At 43.7% G+C, this 17,006-nt stretch overlaps 1 protein-coding gene across 1 annotated transcript in view; it reads left to right on the top strand.

Moving 5' to 3' along the window:
- The window catches only part of ACSS1 (acyl-CoA synthetase short chain family member 1), a 35,710-nt gene that overhangs the window by 4,173 nt on the left and 14,531 nt on the right, over positions 1–17,006 (top strand). Inside the window, exons 3-5 of the mRNA XM_048936698.1 lie at positions 10,521–10,720; positions 12,184–12,359; positions 15,410–15,562. Of these exons, the coding sequence (XP_048792655.1) occupies positions 10,521–10,720; positions 12,184–12,359; positions 15,410–15,562 (529 nt within the window). The remainder of the gene's footprint in view (positions 1–10,520; positions 10,721–12,183; positions 12,360–15,409; positions 15,563–17,006) is intronic.

The following is a 17,006-nucleotide window of genomic DNA, read 5'->3' on the forward strand; positions in this document are numbered from 1 at the left end:
TTATCTCATCTTCATGTTTTCTTTTTGCTCAGTAGAGAAGTTCTGTAAGCAGCTTTCAGTTTCAGAACAACAGCAAGTGTGTTGGTGCAAAGAATGTCTTGTGTTGCTGGAGGGGATTTAAATTTCTCTGTATTCCTCTTCCACATCCCCACTGCAGTTTAGAGTAATCTTGAGGCTGCTGTGAGTGGTATCAACTTGTAATTGCTGCTGTAGTTTGTAAAGTTTGCTGGAAAATGTCAGACTTCAAGCATATTTCTCTTCTCCCTGCTGTGTGACCTGAATTAGGGGAAATACCTGCCTGCAAAAATGCCTTTTTCATCATCTGGCTCTACAGTCAGATGTTTTCTAGACTTGTGTGTTGCTCAGTGCCTATTTCAGGCAGCTAGATGTTTGATCTGCTGGATCAGAAAGCAGAAGCAACATACAAAGTCCCAGCATCTGATTCCTCTACAAGATACTCTGCAGTGTGTCAATAGTTGGGATTTGTGGAGCTTTTCAACTATAAATAGCTCCCGTTGTCTGTTTTCCCTTCATAATTTATCCTGAAAACATAATGCATTTAGAGTGAAGAAGTTGGTCAGCAGAGAGAAACAGGTGTGCAAATAACTTACATTAGTGCACCATACAACGTGTTGTAACCAACTGGGTAGCTTTCCTAAACATTTGAGTTTTGTTTTTGGCATTCTGGTTGTATGAAGTGAGATGGAATCTGGTGTTTCTCCTGGAGTGTGGGGTGGTGTATGTAATTCTACAGCTGTCTTCATGTCTCGTGTGCAAACAGTAATATACTGGGTGGGAATTGGGTGTGTTGTGTTGTGATTAACTTGGAAGAGTGGCCCATCAGATAGTAGAGCCTCATTCAAGGCAATTCCATCCTTAGGCTGTGCTGCTCCTTGAAATGTGCCGAGCTGCTCTAGATCTTCAAATGGTCTTTTCAGGATCTCCAGATGAATGAGGAACATTTTCTGAACAGCAACAGAACCATTTTTCTCTTGGCTCATGGCATTCAAAAAATGAATTTGAAGGAAAGCATATTTTCAGCCTGTGGATTTATGACTGCAGTGGCTTAAAGACAAGCATCCCACTTTTTGCAGTAACATTTTGGTTTCAGTAGAAGTTTTTTGAGGGAAAGCATGTCAGAAAATGAGTTGCCACTGTGGTGTCAATTCAGTAACCTTGAGTGAGCCTTCTGCGGCAAAGTGAGCTCTATACATTAGCCCCACCATAAAAAGGAAACCAAAGGAATGCTAGATATCAGTAGTTCCCAAGTGCTCACATCTGTAGCAGAGAAATTATAGCCCTTTTGTTAGGATTTGGATGCACTGTTAATGGGAGAACAGCCCTGAAGTCATGCATGGGGAAGGTAAAGACTTTAATTTGGCCTGTCTTATACACTGGCTTTGGGGAAGGTCTCAGAATCTCAGGAGGGAGGTGCCCAGGACTAAGTGTTGCAAAATACAAGGCTCTAGTTTGTTGTCACCTGCTTTGCAAAGCTTGTTGTTATGAGCTTCTCCTCCTTATAGATACACTTGGGGAGGCCTGAGGAAAAGTGCAGCTCCTTGCATGGATGCTCTTCCTTCTCTGTGGATCTTGCAGGGGCAAAAAAACAACTGAGTGTTGGCCCTGTTCCCAGCACAGGCAGTGAAGAAAGCAAGCTGTTGTTCAGGAAAAGGGCATGAACAGGCTTCCTCCTCTGCAGTTAAGGGAAAGGCCTACATGAGCCAGGCTTTCTACATGCATTGGTGAGAAATGCAGCTAGGCTGCAGGGTGCTGTCCGAGATCACTCATTATAAGGAGGAATAAAGCTTTCGTTTCCCTGTACATCCCCACTAACTGCCTTACACTCAATGAGCAAAGAGCTCAAAGACCTGCGGCTGTGCTGTGAGTCACCGTACATCTTTATGCATGGTTGTTGGCAAGGTGGGTTGCTTTTATGCAACTGAGTTTAAGGGCTCTTTGCTACAACTGCAATTCAAACATATCCTTATTGGCAAAGATACACAAAGCCTTGGGTAAAACACTGTAGTTTTATTGAAATGGTGATTGCTATTCCTACAAACTTGGTTGTGATTAATCTGTATCTTCTGTTTAAAGCCTCTGCTATAAAACTGAATGACTCTTTTGGAGTGCCCTTCTGACTCCCTGTCATTTGCCAAACGTATACCAGAGTGGCCCCAGAGGGCAAGGCTGACCTGCTGGAGGGCTCCTGGCTCCCAGAGCAGCTTCAACACCTCTTGGGGCAGCAAGGAGTCTCAGCTAGCAGATTTCACCAACCACCGCCAGTGCTTGACGCATCCCAGATCCCAAATGCTGGAGATGTGATTAAGTGGAATGAGAGTAGCAAGCTGCTTAGGTCACTGGCTCACACCATTATTGTAAATCATCTTTTTCCACTGGTGAGCTTTGCCCTGTCACTCTGGCTGTTGCAACTCATCTTTTTTTTTCCTCTCTGGGTTTCATTTTCTACCCAGTTGGAATCCATATAAGTTTCAGGTTCTGAATGGGAAGGTGGCAGATGTTTTTTACAGCTTCATGCCAGCAGGGCACGTGTTTCTCCTGAGGGTGGTGGCCGCAGTCAGCAAACTGGAGACAAATCATGCCCTTTTTTATCAAGTGGTCTGGCTAACTAACCATAAATGTATCGGTAGGACGCTGCAAAGTAACACTTAACCCACAGCATTGTGCTGCTGTGAGCAGAGAGCTGAACTGATTGGTGAAGGGTCCAACCTAGCTGGGAGTGTTTTGTCCTGCTCTGGGGATGTTGTCAGCACCCAGGAGCTTTGAAACCTTGCAGAGAAGTTCCTGAAGGCACTGCTGAGACTGGGTTTTAAAGTACACTATATTATCAAGTGAATTGTTCAAGCAGGCAGAGTTCACTGCTGGAGCTGCTAGGTCATAGCCCTTGTAAGCTAAGAGCTGGCAATGTTAAAAGACAGCAGCTGAAGCTATCCCAGGCCTCTCCCTCTCTGACATATTTTTATCTCTCCTATCTTTCTTATTTGCCGCACATTGTAGCCACCTGTGAGCAAGTGTTCCCCAGCAGTACAAAATCCTGAATTATAAGCCAGAAAGAGAGAACAAATGAGGTAAATATCCTGCTAATTTGTTAAATACCTATATCAATCAGATCATAAATTATTAAGCTGTTCAAGGCAGTGCAGTGAGTTATAGAGGAACTGTACTGGTGTGCAGAGAGAGGTTTGCAGAGTTGGAGTGAGGGTGCAGTTGTCTGAGCAAGATTTGGCATTATGAGAATGGATATTCCCAAAGGCAGCTATGGAAAGAAGAGGGCAACAAAGAGTTGCAGGCTGGGTCTCAACAGAAGGGTTCTTATTTACAAAAGAGTTCACTCTGGTGCCAAAAATGTTGTAGGCGGAGGAAATGTTCGAAAAAGAATCATAGAATGGGTTGTGTTGGAAAGGATCTTTAACACCACCTCACTCCAACCCCTGCTATAGGCAGGGACACCTCCCTCTAGACCAGGCTGCTCACAGCCCCATCCAGCCTGGCCTTGAATGCCTCCAGGGAGGAGCATCCACAGCCTCTGTGCAACCTGTGCCAGGGAATTACCACCCTCACAGTAAAGGATTTCTTCCTAGTATCTAGTTTAAACCTACCTTCTTCCAGTTTAAAATCATTTCCCTTCATGTTCTCACTACCTGCCCTTATGAAAAGTCCTTCCCAGGCTTTCCTGTAGGCCCCTTCAGGTATTGGAAGGCCGCTATAAGGTATCCCTGCAGCCTTCATTCTCCAGACAGAAGAGCCCCAGCTCTCTCAGCCTGTCTTCATAGGGGAGGTGCTCCAGCCCTTTGATCATCTTCCTGTCTGCTCTGGACCCACTCCAACAACTGCACGTCCTTCTTGTGTTGGGGCCCCAGAACTGGACACAGTACTCCAGGTGGGGTCTCACAAGAGCAGAGCAAAGGGGCAGAATCACCTCCCTTGACCTACTAGTCACACTTCCTTTGATGCATCCCAGGATATGGTTGGCACTGTGGGCTGCTAGTGCACATTGGCAACTCATGTTCAAATATAGAATGTGAAGTAGGGAGAGGAAAGCCAAAGCTGAGGTGCCAGAAATGAGGGTCTCAGGTACTTTTCAACATGTGAGAAGGAGGAATGATTGAATGTCTTCATTAGCTACATTCCAGCTATGCCTTTAATAGGCGCCGATGTGGGGGTCCCTGAATCAGAGATGAAGTGGTTGAAACTGTATTAGAGATTACAGTGAGGATGGTGGTTGGAAGGCATGTGGGTATTACCAGGCAATGTAGTGTGGGAGGTGTTTCTCATTGGCAGCAAACTGTTTCCTTTCTTCCCAGTATTTCTTCGGCTTTCCAAGTTGAGCTTTCAGGTGAACTTTTGGTGAAAAAATAAATATGTGTTTTTCACTGTTTACCAAAAAGTGAGGAATATGGAGCATTAAACCGAGGTGCTGTTCACAGAAATTGAGTGAGCAGTGAGTACATTTGTGTATTATCAAATGTCAGCATCTTTGGCACCGTGATCATGAGGTATAGAGGCAGCTTTGAACTCAGCTGTCCCACAGTAATTCATACAGAGCAATAACAAGGAGGTGAGATGAGACTGTTGGGATGAGAGGTGACCAGATCTCCTTTTAAAACTAAAAGCTGAATCTATTTGGTGCATTTGACCTGAGTTTACTTTAAACTATAGTTCCATGTAATAAATTGGTGACTCAAGAAGTACTCAACCCAGCCTTGGGACTGAGAAGCCAGAGAATGTGGCTTGTGCTAGATCTATTAACTATTAACTTAAAAAGGCATTGTCAAAGCCCATATACAGTATTGGCTATATTAAGAAGATATCTCAAATTATAGAATCACTGAATGGTTTGGGTTGGAACAGACTTTCAAGCCTGCCCATTCCCAATCCCCAGCCATGGGCAGGGCTGCTCCCAACCAGCTCAGTTTGCCCAGGGCCCCATCCAACCTGGCCTTGAATGCCTCCCGGAATGGGGCACCACAGTTTCTCTGGACAACCTGTTCTAGTGACTTACTGCCCTCTGAACAAGCATCTAATATCCTAAACCATCTCACCTAATCTAACCTAAATGTCCTGACATCTAACCTAAATCTTCCTACTTTTAGTTTAAAGCCATTCCCCCCTTGTTCTATCGACCAAGTAAGAAGTCAGTCTCCCTCCTGTTTATAAGCTCCCTGTAAGTACTGGAATGCCACAGTGAGGACTCCTCAGAGCCTTCTCTTCTCCAGGGTAAACCAGCAGGGAGACTGCTTCCCAAAGAAGGTCTTGATGCAATATTTTGGACATGAAAAGAACTAGCTTTCTTTGTTTGGAAAGCCACGGGGCTGTTTTGCTGTACTGAAAGATACTATCAGGTTTCTTGGAAAAATGTTTCTGCCAGGCAGGCATCTCTAAAATGTGCCAGAGGACTGCCATGTGTCTGTAGTGAAGGGTTTCTACTGGAGTCTTTGTTCCAGACATTGAGCAATGGGCTTTGGAAATACAGGCACCACTGCATATGGAGAGGGATGTGTGAGAAATGTAGTGTAGCATTCTCCAAGCAGGGATATCATGAAGATCAGAGAGGAGTGCTGCATGTTAGGTGAAGCAGAGCTTCTGGCCTGAGCAGTGATCTGCTGGTGATGCTGGCCAGTCTTGCGATCACTGTGCTGAGAAGAGATGATGTGACAGCTGAGGAGCAAAATGTGATGAGTCTCTTGAAGACAACAGTGTAAACACTGAAAATCTTGTCTGTGGACGTAAGGAATGCTTATACACAGAGAGCTGAGAATTTGTTCTTAGAATAATTGAAACAGTAAGCCTGATTGTATTAGCCCAGATTTAATTACTTCAGAGAAAGATAAGAGATGCTATGTTTTACCCTGAAACCACTTTTGCTCAGCTCCAGGTCTGTGTTTCTGTTGCTGATCATTGAGTTTGTTCCCAGCACTTCCAGCCTGCGCTCTGGCTTTTGCCACCCCATGCTTATCACATCAAATGTGCCTACTTCTCAAGGTCTTATACCATACCAGCCCTCTATTTCTCTGTGTTAGTGTCATAAAACCATAAAAAGATAACGAAACATAAATAAGTCATAGTTGCTTGGTAAAATAGAAGAGTTGCTCTCAGCTAATCCATGTGAAGCAAGGCTGCCAGAGCAAACCTGGCAAGCTTAATTCCTGAGGTCTTGCAAACTGTGGGTCAGGAGAAGAGCACCTCTGCAACGGCATGATCATTGCTGAGGGAGTTCTGTGCAACCCAGCCTCTTCCTGCTCTCACATCCTGCTGGCACACGCTCTGCAGAACTCTTGTGCGTGTGCTTACAGCCTGCATTGCATCTTTTGCACCTTGAGCATGTGTGTCGCTGAGTTAAGACAGAATTTCCCTCTGTTTTTGACTCATCTCTGTAGAGGCAAAGTAAAACCAGAGTCATTACAGATCCGTTTTACAGTTTACTGTTTTACTGTTGCTTCCCAGTTTTGTATGTCAGTTTTTTGTCTGGCTGCATTTATGCGACATTCATATTCAGCAGCTGTTTACCTTTACACATGCACTACAAGAAATAGGTTAAATTTGTCCACATTTTTAGGTGAAAAATGCATTTTCTTTTTCTGAGAGCAAGTCCAGAATGCCCTCCATTTGTCATTATTTTCACCTTCCCTGCTCATGTTCATTTGATGCATCTTCCATCTCCTGACCTGTTGTCCGTGCTTTGTCTTAAAAGCTCCCTTTCTTGTTACATGTCCTGTGTAAGCAGCTGCCTCAGCTCCTGGCTCCAACTGGTTGCTGATTCCCCTCTCTCAGCTCACACTGATGCTTTATCAACCATAGTGCCTGTATATGGAGAGCCCAGTATATGTAAATCTGCTGCCCTTGCTCTTTATGATCAGCTCATGCAGAGGAGCAGTAGACATTGTGCATTAACTGACTTCACAGTTTCTCAGCTTTCTCTTCTCAGAGAGGCTGAGTACTTCCTTCTGTTGCAGCACATTTCCTTCTTCCAGCTGTTTGCTCTTTTAAGCCGCTCCCTACTGCACCTAGGCCTGTTCAGGCAGCTGGCCCTCTGTGGGGCCCTCTGTTTGCCCAGCTTCTTGGTCAGCTTCCTGCGGCTCTCCTGTCTGCTCTGTGCAGAGAGCTGAAATTCTTCTGAGAGCACTGCTTGGGATGTTGCTGTGCTTGCTTACCTCACACTTTGAAGAAGTAGCACACATCTGTTCCGAGCTTTCTGACTACCTCTGTCCATGCCACTGTCCTGCCACTGGTGGCAAAGGCTGAGCCTTTTTAGAGTCGAAGCTTTCACTCTAGGACTGTGTTTGCTCTATCCTTCATTCATACCACATAAGATCATAGAATTGTTTGGGTTGGAAGGCATCTTCATCTTTGGTCATCTAGTCCAAATCCTCTGCAATGAACAGGGGCATGTAGCAGAAGCTAAGCAAGGATACCCTGTTTTGCACTGCACCATAGTCTCCAAGGTGACAGTTTCTAGCTCTGTTCAGAAGCTGGTGTGTGTTTTGGTTACATGTCCTGTGCTTCCAACAGGGCCATAAAGTTTGAGTGGGAGGCCACTCCTTTCTTGTGTGCAGGCTGGCCATTCTGGATGGCATTGCCACTGCTTCTCTGCCAACGGTGGGGCTGTGCTGGATGTCAGAATTGCTCTTGGCCTTTTATGTGATGGAGTAATGTCAGTGCCAACTTGGGTAGCAGCAGCATGTGAAGAGGATAAAGGCAAAGTTTTTTTCCTGCTCAGTTCAGTTCTCTGGAAAAAGATGGGTGTCTTCCACCCAATTCTGCAGGGCACTGTCCATGCAGGGTGCTTGTTCCATCTTGAAATTTGCCTAGGATGAGTGCTGGAAAAGTGTAACCTGCTCACATTTAGTAATTGCCTGCCCTTGTAGAGGAAAAAGTGCATGAAGCAATGAGGAATTCCAGGATAGGATTCTTGGCACAGCATTTCTGCTAACTCCCATTGTTGAGCTGGAGGTTAAGTCAGGATTGCTGCTGTAGGAGCCAGAAAACACAACTGATGTTCTGGGATTTGCTTCTGTGATGGAGGTCTTGGCTTTGCTGTCTCTCTGCCTTTGTGCCCAATTCCTTCATGTGTTGCACTTCCAGAGGAGCAAAGAAAATCATGACCTTCCTTTGTACCTTTCAGAGCAGAAAGGATGACGCAAAACAGATATATCTGGGGATAAGCACTTGACCTTTATTGTCTATCAACATGTTCATACACTTTCATTACCCAAATGTTACATTTGGGTTAATTATTAAAAAATAAAAAGAGTTTCTGCTGTCGTGATCACCAAGCCCTGAATGAGCAAGTGAACCTCTGACTTGTTCAGAAAGGACGCCCTACCCAGAGCTCTTTGGTGTTTCTGTTCATGAGAAAGAGGCTACAGCTCTGAAAGCACTTCTCCATGTTCCGTTACAGATAAGTGCTTTTTATTTTGCTTTCTCACAATTTCCTGTCTGGGGCTTATTGCACTTCCTGCTCCACACAGCGGAAGTAGATCAGTTCATGAACTTAGTAAAAGAAAGTAAAATAAATGCAGCTTAGCAGGCTGCGTCCTTAGGTAGTTAGTAGAGCTGTGCATGGTCGTGAAGCACTTGGAAAGAGATACTAAATGTGGTACTTCAGAGTTACGTTGATCTCTAGTTGTAAAAGATGAGGATGAGACTTAGGGTAAAGCCACTCCATATCACTTTTCTGTAGGGTTGCAGTCTCTCTGTTGTGGCAGCTGTTGCTAACTGCCAGAGATCAGGTACTGCGAGCTGTGAACCCTAACACTGAACATGCCTGCCACCTCTCTGAGATACTGTGCTTCAGGAGGGATCTATTTATGGAATGCTACAAGAATAGTCTTAAAATAAATAACACAAAGTGCTGTGGCTGGGATTCAAGGCTCATTTTCCTCATCTTCTGAAGTACAATTGTGGGTAGTATCTCTTCAGCTATCACTGTATCTGTCTTTGTACTTCATTTATGGCTGTGCTGCTTCATTGCCCCTACAATGCAAATGGAGTTTTATCCTTAAGTAGTCTCAGCCTTTGTTTTTGTTAATGACACTTCCAAAGTTGATCTCTTGGACTGTGCCCATTTCCTACATGCATTGATTTTAAAAAGGAAACAATTCTTGACTGACCAGAACAATATTTCATTTTATTTCCAGCGTAGCCACCAGCTGAAAACTGTTTGTTTGCTTGCTTGTTTTTCACAGCTATGACCAGTTCTGGAAGATAAGGATACATTGGGAGGTTCATGCTTTGCTGTTTACTTGGGTATGATGACCCCCAAATACATTTACTCGCTACAGTTTTTACAGTCCCTGGTGGAAAATCTTGCAGACCCCCAAGCATCTGCAGGTGACAGGCTGTAGACAGTTGTGTTCAGGAGTAGAAGCTCTTTCTCTCCTCTGAGCCTTAGTGCTCAGTGACTTCCTAGACCCAGAAGACAGCTTTTCCTGGCATGCTCTGGGATTCTTCTTCTTGGAGCTGGTAGCTGGCACCAGGCAGTGCTCCTCACCTAGCACTGCACCTTGCTCCTCCCTGGCTTCTGGGGGTACTGCTGTTAACACACGCAGAGCTGTTCAGTTCATGACAGTGACTGCAGGTAAGCCTGCAATTGTGTTATCCTCCATGCAGACATCAGATGAAATGCACAAGCAATTTCTTGTCCACAAACTGCGTTTTTGTTGCACAGAGGAATGTCTCTGCTGTTAAGTTAGTGGGCCGCAGTGGCAAACACTGAATTGAGCCTTTGTTCCTGTTCTCAGTGTTCTGAGTTTCTTTTTGTGAGAAGCCACCGTGGTTTTACTCTTGAGAGGGCAATATCCAAGCTCTGCTAGGCAGTTCCGCTTGGTAGTATGATGGGGTGAGACAACAAACTGAAGAATTCAAATCACTGACAATACTGCTCTGACGAGTCTTGTGAAATCTACCACATTAAGGCTTATCTCAGGACTTAATTTCACTTTTCTTTTTCTTCCTTAGGTGTGGAAAAGCATTGTTTAACCTTGTGGTTTAAAAGCTATGTGCTATGAAGCAATTTCAGTGAGTTCCTTCACATAAAGTAAACAGTGCTGGGAATCTTTTGACAGCGTTTTCCATTTTGTCTTGCATTTATGTCAGCAGTGCAGTACAAAAATGGTTTTAGGGTGCATCCAAAGGAGGGCTGCAAGGATGGAGAAAGGTCTGTAGACAAGGTGTGTGATGAGCGCAGAAGCCTCTGGGATTGCTCAGCCCAGAGCAGAGGAGCTGAGGGAGGCCTCATGGCGGCTGCAGCAAAGGTTCTGCCCAGAGGGTGGTGGGCACGGCACCACTGCTGGAGTTCCACTGTCTTCTTTCCCTGAGGACTGGAAAAATCTGGCTCCAACCAGACCGCAGGCTACTTCAAGGTGCAGAGGTTGGCATGCCTGGTAGCGCAGAGGTGAAATATCCAGAGGCACAACACCTCTCTTAGCTCAAGATCATCCTTTTTTTGTCTGCCTGTATAAAACAGGTTGTGCAGTCGTGACAACATTGCTTCTGTGCTGCAGGGAACTTCTGGACCTGACGTGCCGTCTTGCCAACACCCTGAAGAAATATGGGATACAGAAAGGGGACAAGGTTGCCATCTATATGTCCGTGTCTCCCCTGTCTGTGGCAGCCATGCTGGCTTGTGCCAGGATTGGTGCTGTTCACACCGTGGTCTTCGCGGGATTCAGTGCAGAGTCCTTAGCTGGAAGGATCATGGACTGTAAGTAGCTGCAGACCAAGGAGAACAAACCCCTTTGGTGCTGACACCCTCCAAAGCGTACTTTTGTCCAAATTTCATGTTTTCTTGGCAGAAAAGAACAGGTTCTTTCTTAGCTAGCTGGACAGTTCGCTTTCCTTTGCAAAGTACTGTGAAGAGCCTTTTCCTTAGTGGCAATGTCATTTGGCTTTACTTTATGATATAATACTTTATAAATTGCTTAACATTCAGTCTGCTCTGGGTTACTTCCAGACAACGGTGAACCTGGTGGGAAAACCAGAGCTTAGGAATGTGCCCTGATTTGTTCTTTTGAAGCGTAGTTGAAGTGCTTCTCTGGTCCCTGTGCAGAGTGCTTGCTCTGCAGTCCAGATTGTGATACTATGATTTATGTACAGCAAAGAAATGTTGGCAGTCTGCTCCCACTCCGCTAGACGTTGTACTGACGCAAAGAGCTGTTCTTAACCCAAAGCAGTTGTAGTGTGATTAAAAGGAATGCTGAAAATACAGCAGAAGGACAAAATTGCAAGTGGTTCATGTTCTAGCAGTTACATTAGCTTATTTATGACTAAACAGCCATTTTCATAGTTTTTTTATTGTTTGTTTGTTTTTTTAATTTATAGCAAATCTACTCAGAGTAAGCATGTTTTGGTTATCCCTCACTTTTGGCCACCTATATGGAGACAATAGACTAAAGAACCACTTTTCTGTACCTTTCTATGGAGCTCTGTAATTAATGTAGTGTGACAGAGTTTGAAGCAGTCTGTCCGGGTGCTGCTGTGTGCTGTGTCTTCTAAGAGGTTTCCCAACAAGATACAGGTGGGTTTCAGAAAGCTACAAGAGGATAACGCCTTTGAGAGGGTGCTGAGTATAGTGCTGTTCAATTTGGAACAGACAGTTATATGCAGCCCTAAAGAGAAGATGGCAAAGGGATAAGGGACATGGCTGCTCACTAAGGCCCACTGGAGTTGTTGGAAGCTTTGCACTGGTTTTAGCCTACAGAAGCTGTGAGCGTTTTTAATATATGTAACTGGGAAGGATGTTGACTCTGACAAGTAGAAACTGATGCATTTAAGTTAGACTGAATGATACTTAGCCAAGTGTTTGGAAGGGCTTTCTCATATTCATAGCAGACATTGGAGCAAACTGTTGGCAAAGTAGTAGAATACCCCACACTGAAGTGTTTTAGGCAGTTTAGACTGTCAGCAGTGTTTTAACAGGAACCAGCCTTGCTTTGGGGTGGACAGGATGGGCTAAATAAGCTCTGGTGATTCCTGCTACACCTACTCTATGTGTGCCAGGTTTTAATGTGCTTTTATCAGTCACTGGTTTTGATTCATGTAAATTCTGAGTACATGTTGAATACATCATCCCCCAAACTAATGATATCTAATTAATGAAAATTAATCTGCTCACCATGTACAGACTGGAAAACAGGTGATGTGTCTGCTGTTTCTCTCTCTTTTTAGCTGAATGCAAAGCAGTTATCACCTACAATCAGGGAGTCAGGGGAGGCCGAATCATAGAGCTGAAGATGACGGTGGATGAAGCTGTAAAGAACTGCCCAAGTGTCAAGCATGTCTTTGTGGCACAGAGGACAGATAACAAAACCCAGATGGGTGACCTTGACGTTCCCCTTGAAGAAGTATGTGGATGCTGGTAAACTTTACCCATTTCCCTGCTGTTTCTTCATGTGATGTTTACTCTCCTGCCTTTATGCTGCCTCTGGAGCAGGTTTTGAGTGTGTGTTGCTCTTCCTGTGCACCTCATTGGCCTAATGGTACAGTATGTTACAGTGACAGCATCTGTATATCCCAGAACCTACCTGTATGCTTGCCCACTGGCACTCTGGTTAACTCCTGTTAGGTCTGGGTGTTGGCTAGATCATCTTTTTCTCCATTTGTGCCTTTTGGATCCGAGTTCTGCAGACATAAAGGAGATGTCCCTTATAGCGTCTAGATCCTCATCCTTGAATAGGATGAAGATTATTCATCCTAAAATTACAGTCTGCAGGGACTGTGAGTTGAAGCAGAACCATTTCAGCATTTTTTAAAATCGTGCTTTAATTTAATTTAATTTAAGGAATGAGTGCTTCCTGAGGGCTGGAGTGTGCTGATACCACTGCTGTTATTGTTATTTTGTGTTTTGTGAGCTCTCATATGTGCTTTCAGACTGTTGAAAGACAGTGCAGAAATAATCAAGTTCCTGGGAGCACTTAGTACAGCCAATGGAGAGTGTTAGGATTACCCCATGATGGAGAGGCAGTCATGGCTTGTGTATATTTACAGCCTGTGCTGTAGAAGAAAGAAAGAAGAAAACAGTGGTCATTTTAATGTGTTCAGCTGCCACACATGAGATTGCACAACCTAATGCAGATATAGTTTTATCAATTCGCCAGCAGCTGTAAGCAAAAAGCACTCATCAGTAATACCTGGAAACCACCCTTCTGAGCCAAGATAATTACTCAGAGGTTGCTGTGCTGGTGAGAGGAGATAGGAGCAACTATTAGGGTAAGTTAAACAATAGGGCAGGTTTTATTCAGAAATTGTCTTACTCTTTACTCAACAAAGCACATTTGAATGTTTTTCCTCAGTCTGCAAACAGCCTGAAGTGATTTTGTGACTTAAGAACTGCATTGTCAGTTGTAGGATTAACTCTGAAACATAGCAAGAATTCAGCTGTTAGTTAATGCTGTTAACTATCATCACTGATCATTACAGCAGTCGTGCTTGCGAGCCGTTGTGTTTATCTTCCCACATCATAGATACTTTCTATTCAGTCCTATCTCACTTCCCTGCTCACCAGTGGAATCCCAGTTGTCCCTCTGTATTGCAATTTCATGTTCTCTCAAACCTCTTAGAAACAGTGAGACTTGAGTGATGGGGATGGAGAGGATTGTAAGATGGGAGAAGACAGTGATGCCATGCTAACAGACTCTAATTTAATTGATTCATGTTATCCACTGTCTTAAGTGAACTACAGCTACTATGCAATAGCTTACTGCACAATTTAAGTTCATGTTTTAATGGAGCTTATGCAAACACCACCGTAGTTTCAGAAATTGGCAAGTCAGCCTAAGTTTAGTGCTGACCGTGAATACCTGGGAAGTACTGAAAGTCAGCAGATAAGAATTACGTCTGACCTTATCAGTTCTTGTTTTATTTAGCTCTACTTGTCAGACACTTGTAAACATTTGGACCCAGATTGGTAGTGTTCACTTGTAAGTAGTTTGTTTGCAGTATGTACTTAAAAAAAGGTAGTGCCTAGAAAGCCCTTCAAAGAGCAACATAATAATCCTTATAGGGGTCATCATTCAGCTAAGACAGCACAGAGCCTGAGAGAAGCAAGCCAGCTCTGCCTTTTTATAGCTACTTGTTGAGCATCTGCAGTGCACAGTCATTACCACAAGTTTGTGAACAGCAGGAAAAATGGTCAACCTCCTCATGAAAAATTTACAGTTTGGGCAAACTGTTCTGTAGACAAATCATGTTTTTCAGAGTGCATTTGTGTGGTTCACTCTGCTCTGGAAGAAAAGCCTTCTCTGGTGTATTTTATACATGAAAGCTTTCTTATGATGGGATTATACTTTCAATTCACAGCTTAATTCTAGCATCATTGATGAAATACGTAAGTGCTATTATTAGTTAAGGACTCCTTGTCTCTTCAGATGGAGAGAGTGAATATAAAGCTCAGAAGCAGCACTGAGCAAACATCCAGAAGGCATTCACATATCCTGCCTAAACTTTTCACTGCTGTTTTGGTGTGAAGATATTTCCCAGAGTTCTGCTTGGTTCTTTTCACAGTACAGTTCTGTGCCAGACCTTAGCAACTTATGTTCTGGTCCTGATACGCTTTCATGCAGTGTCTAAATGCTGATGAGAAGCAACATCTTTTGTAAGTTCTTTGAATGGGGCTTGAGCGTTCTGGCTGCTTACTGTTGAGCTCTGTTTTGGACGTTGGCCATCCACAAGCTGCATTTACCACAAGCTTCTCTTTCAAAGCACAGCATTTCCCCTTCCCCTTCTTCCGTTGGACTGAGCACACCAGCTCATCCAAAAATTTGCTGTGAACTGGTAGAACACTACGACCTTTTCTCTAGTGTTTCTGACACTAGGGGTGAAGAGAGGAACTAGGTTCTTAGCCACCTGACCAGTGGTCTATAAAGAAAACAACAGCAGGAGGGTAAAACACTGTCCTTCTCATGAATAGCAGTAATTTGAATTTCGGGATCAAATTAACAGGACTGCCAGCCTCTCCTGTGGCTGAGGAAGAGAAGTGAACACACAGCTTAACTGCAGTTTTAAAGGGATAAGTTCCTCAACAGTACCCAGCCTTGCTGCAGCTGCTGTGTGGCTCATAGTTACAGTCAAGCTTAGGTTTTTTTTCTACCAGCAAATTACAAAGTCTTGGAATGCAAGCTATTACCTACCTTTTTTTTTCCTTCTTTTCTGCAATGTTGTGTTATCTGGCCAGTTCCTCATGACTTCTGAGCCTGGCAGAGGTATTGGTGGAGAGGCTGGGTGCTATATGTGCACAGGAGCCTTTCCACAAGGTAAGCAACTATAACCTATGATATGAGGGGAAAGCAGCAGAGGTGGTTCTTATCTCCAGATGCTACTGACGTGCTTACGGATGGAGTATGAATTGGTTTCCTATAACCAAAGTTTTTCTCTCATCACCACCTTTTCTTCTTAGGAGATGGCCAAGGCAGCTTCTGTATGCACTCCAGAGAGCATGGACAGTGAAGACATGCTTTTCATGCTGTATACCTCAGGCAGCACAGGGAAACCCAAAGGAATTGTTCACACCCAGGCTGGATATCTGCTGTATGCTGCTCTCACGCATAAGGTAACTCACAGGAATCCTCTAGAGGAGGTTCACTTACCTTCTGATGATATTAATGATAGGGACTTTGACTGGTAGGGATCACTGTGTTCTGTGTGTGCTACCTAATTGACTTATTGAGTGTAACCAAGTTGGAAAGTTCTGAGAATGTGTAAGCAACATTTTGGGATTTGTTGCTGGGGAACATAATACTGTGAGAACTAGAGCCTACACTGTATTAGTGTCTTAAGCCTATACTTAGAGACATTAAAGTGATGCAGTTGAGGAGATTCAGGTAGATACTTCATTGGCACTGGTAATGTGATTACTGCTGTAACATTTTATAGTGGAGTATTGGCCTTTTCCAGAAGAGAGGATCTGGATTCTTAAAAACCTCTTGCATAGCATATATAGTCTGAAGATCAAAAATTGCATTCATGTCCTATGGTTAAGCCTTGGCACTGATTTTTATTGTAATCTAAGCTAAATATTTTTACACTTGAAAGCAAAATCATGAAAAATATCTTTCTTATGAAAAAAAAGACAACCCAAAAAGGAACTGCTTCATGCAGCTTGTGATCTGAGCTCTACGTATGAAAAGTCAACAATAAAATGGAGATGGGATTTGTGTGAAAGTTCTCCATCTGACTTCAGTGATATCACCCTATTTGTAATCACATACAATTCTTTCAAAGCTTTTCTCTCTTTCGTCTGATTTTTGGAAAGATTTGAAAGATTTGAATGTAAAGATCTAAAAATCTAAAGATTTTAGGAAGATTTGAATGTAAAAGTTCTCTGCATTCAGAGTATTTGCAATGCCAGCTTCTGAGTGACTGTGTAATTGCCAAAGCATCTATTTCTACGTTAGTCCAGAAGGTAGATCCTGCACACTGGTGCAGGGAAGCATTGTATGCAGCTGCAGCCTTCTTAGAGCTGCTTTGGAGCCTGATGGGGAAAAATACTTGCAAAGTTAAGGTGAGAATTAGCTCTCCTAAGTAGAGAGATCAGATAATCTGTGCAACATGTGTGCAAAAAGCACAGTGACAGTCATGCTGCACGTTTGTGGTTTTTGTTGTGTGGTTTATTTTTTGAGTTTCTGGTCCTCTTTCTTTGATTTAAACTGTAAAACTGACTCTGCTTTATGAGTCAGGAGCTCTTCACTATGTGGTAGAGGAATTGGATTTCTAGAGAGAAGCATTTTCTGAAGGCAGAACAAAATAACACGTTCTCCTAGGTTTTTATTTGAAGTAGGCGAGCAGGGAGAAGGAAGCATCTGGAAAGCAGTGCACTGATAAAGGTGCTGAGCAGCTAAGAGCGTTTCTCAGGAAATGTTTCATGTATGTGTATCAGTTTCTCCAGCTCTCTTATGGAAAAATGTTCATATTCATGAGGGGTTTAAACTTCTGAGACCTGCAGTCTCCCTGCTGTTTAGGATCAGCTCTCCCATGTGAGCTGTCTGCAGTGAGCA

The sequence above is a fragment of the Lagopus muta genome, chromosome 2 (assembly GCF_023343835.1).
Source record: "Lagopus muta isolate bLagMut1 chromosome 2, bLagMut1 primary, whole genome shotgun sequence".
In the NCBI taxonomy this organism is placed as follows: Eukaryota; Metazoa; Chordata; class Aves; order Galliformes; family Phasianidae; genus Lagopus; species Lagopus muta.